General features: G+C 48.0%; 1 protein-coding gene across 1 annotated transcript in view; it reads left to right on the top strand.

Moving 5' to 3' along the window:
* Positions 1–1,044: 1,044 nt before the first annotated feature.
* Positions 1,045–1,653, top strand: part of LOC105500277 (coiled-coil domain-containing protein 63-like) — a gene marked incomplete at both ends in the record, with an annotated part of 9,723 nt that continues 9,114 nt past the window's right edge. Inside the window, 1 exon segment of the mRNA XM_011925707.1 lies at positions 1,045–1,226. Within this exon segment, the coding sequence (XP_011781097.1) occupies positions 1,045–1,226 (182 nt within the window).

Below are 1,653 nucleotides of genomic sequence, written 5' to 3'. Positions count from 1 at the left end.
TGATGATGGTGATGGTGGTGATGAGGATGGTGATGGTTGTGATGTGGTGATGGTGGTGGTGATGGTGATGGTGGTGGTGATGGTGATGGTGATGATAGTGGTAATGGTGGTGGTGATGGTGGTGGTGATGGTGGTGATGATGGTGGTGGTGGTGATGATGATGGTGATTGTGGTGGCGGTGATGGTGATAGTGATGATAGTGGTGATAATGGTGATGGTGGTGAGGATGATATGGTGACAGTGATGATGGTGATGGTAGTGATGATGGTGATAATGGTGATGATGATAGTGGTGATGGCAGTGGTGGTGGTGGTGATGATGGTGATGGTGGTCATGGTAATGATGGTGATAATGATGGTGGTAGTGATGGTAATGGTGGTGATGGTAATGATTGTGGTGATGGTGGTGGTGATGATGGTGATAGTGATGCTGATGGTGGTGGTGATAGTGATGATAATAGTGATGGTGGTGATGAGGGCGATGGTGGGGTGGTGATGGTGATGATGGTGATGATAGTGATGATAATAGTGATGGTGGATGGATAATGAGGGTGATGATGGTTATAGTGGTGGTGGGTGGTGATGGTTATGGTGGTGATGATAGTGATGATAATGGTGATGGTGGTGATGAGGGCGATGATGGTTATAGTGGTGGTGGGGTGGTGATGGTGATGGTGGTGATGATAGTGGTGATAATGGTGATGGTGGTGGTGATGATGGTGACAGTGATGATGGTGGTGGTAGTGATGGTGATAATGGTGATGATAGTAGTGATGGTGATAGTGGTAATGGTGGTGGTGGTGATGATGATGGTGATGCTGAAGGCAATGATGATGATAATGACAGGAAAATCATTTCTGGGAGTGATCTAGAGCTTACAGCTCTTGTTGTTCAGGTAAGGAGGGTTGTTTTTATACAACCAGAAACCATTATGATTAATAAAAGTGATAGTCATTGTCTAGGCAGGAAGGCCTTCTGGACTGGCAGGGAAAGGGAAGCAGAGAGGAGGAGCCTCAGATGCTCAGACTCTGTACCTTTTGCCCAGGGTGGAGGCCATGGCTCGAATGGCTGCCATGAAGGACCGCCAGAAGAAGGACATCTCTCAGTACAACCTGGAGATCCGAGAGCTGGAGCGTCTCTATGCCCACGAGAGCAGGCTCAAGTCCTTCCTGCTTGTCAAGCTGAATGATCGCAATGAATTCGAAGAGCAGGCCAAAAGGGAGGAAGGTACACTCTCCAGGAGCAAACTTGTGCTCTCTCGCTCTCTTTCTTGCCTTCTTTCTTGCTCTCTTTTTAAGTGAAGGTGCCCAAGTCTCCCTGTGGTTGCCAAATTTAGCAAATAAAGATATAAGATTGCCTAGTTAAGGTCAGGAACTGTGGCTCACACCTATAATCCCAGCACTTTGGGAGGCCAAGGCAGGCTGATCATTTGAGGTCAGGAGTTAGAGAACAGCCTGACCAACGTGGTGAAACCCTGTCTCTACTAAAAATACAAAAAAATTAGCTGGACATGGTGGTGAGTACCTGTAATCCCAGCTACTTGGGAGGCTGAGGCAGGTGAATCACTTGAACCCGGGAGGCAGAGGTTGCAGTGAGCCAAGATCATGCCACTGCACTCCAGCCTGGGCAACAGAATAAGACTCTGAGACCCTGT

This window comes from Colobus angolensis, unplaced genomic scaffold, assembly GCF_000951035.1.
Source record: "Colobus angolensis palliatus isolate OR3802 unplaced genomic scaffold, Cang.pa_1.0 Scaffold6561, whole genome shotgun sequence".
Taxonomy (NCBI): Eukaryota; Metazoa; Chordata; class Mammalia; order Primates; family Cercopithecidae; genus Colobus; species Colobus angolensis.
This window is presented reverse-complemented; position numbering and strand designations above follow the sequence as displayed.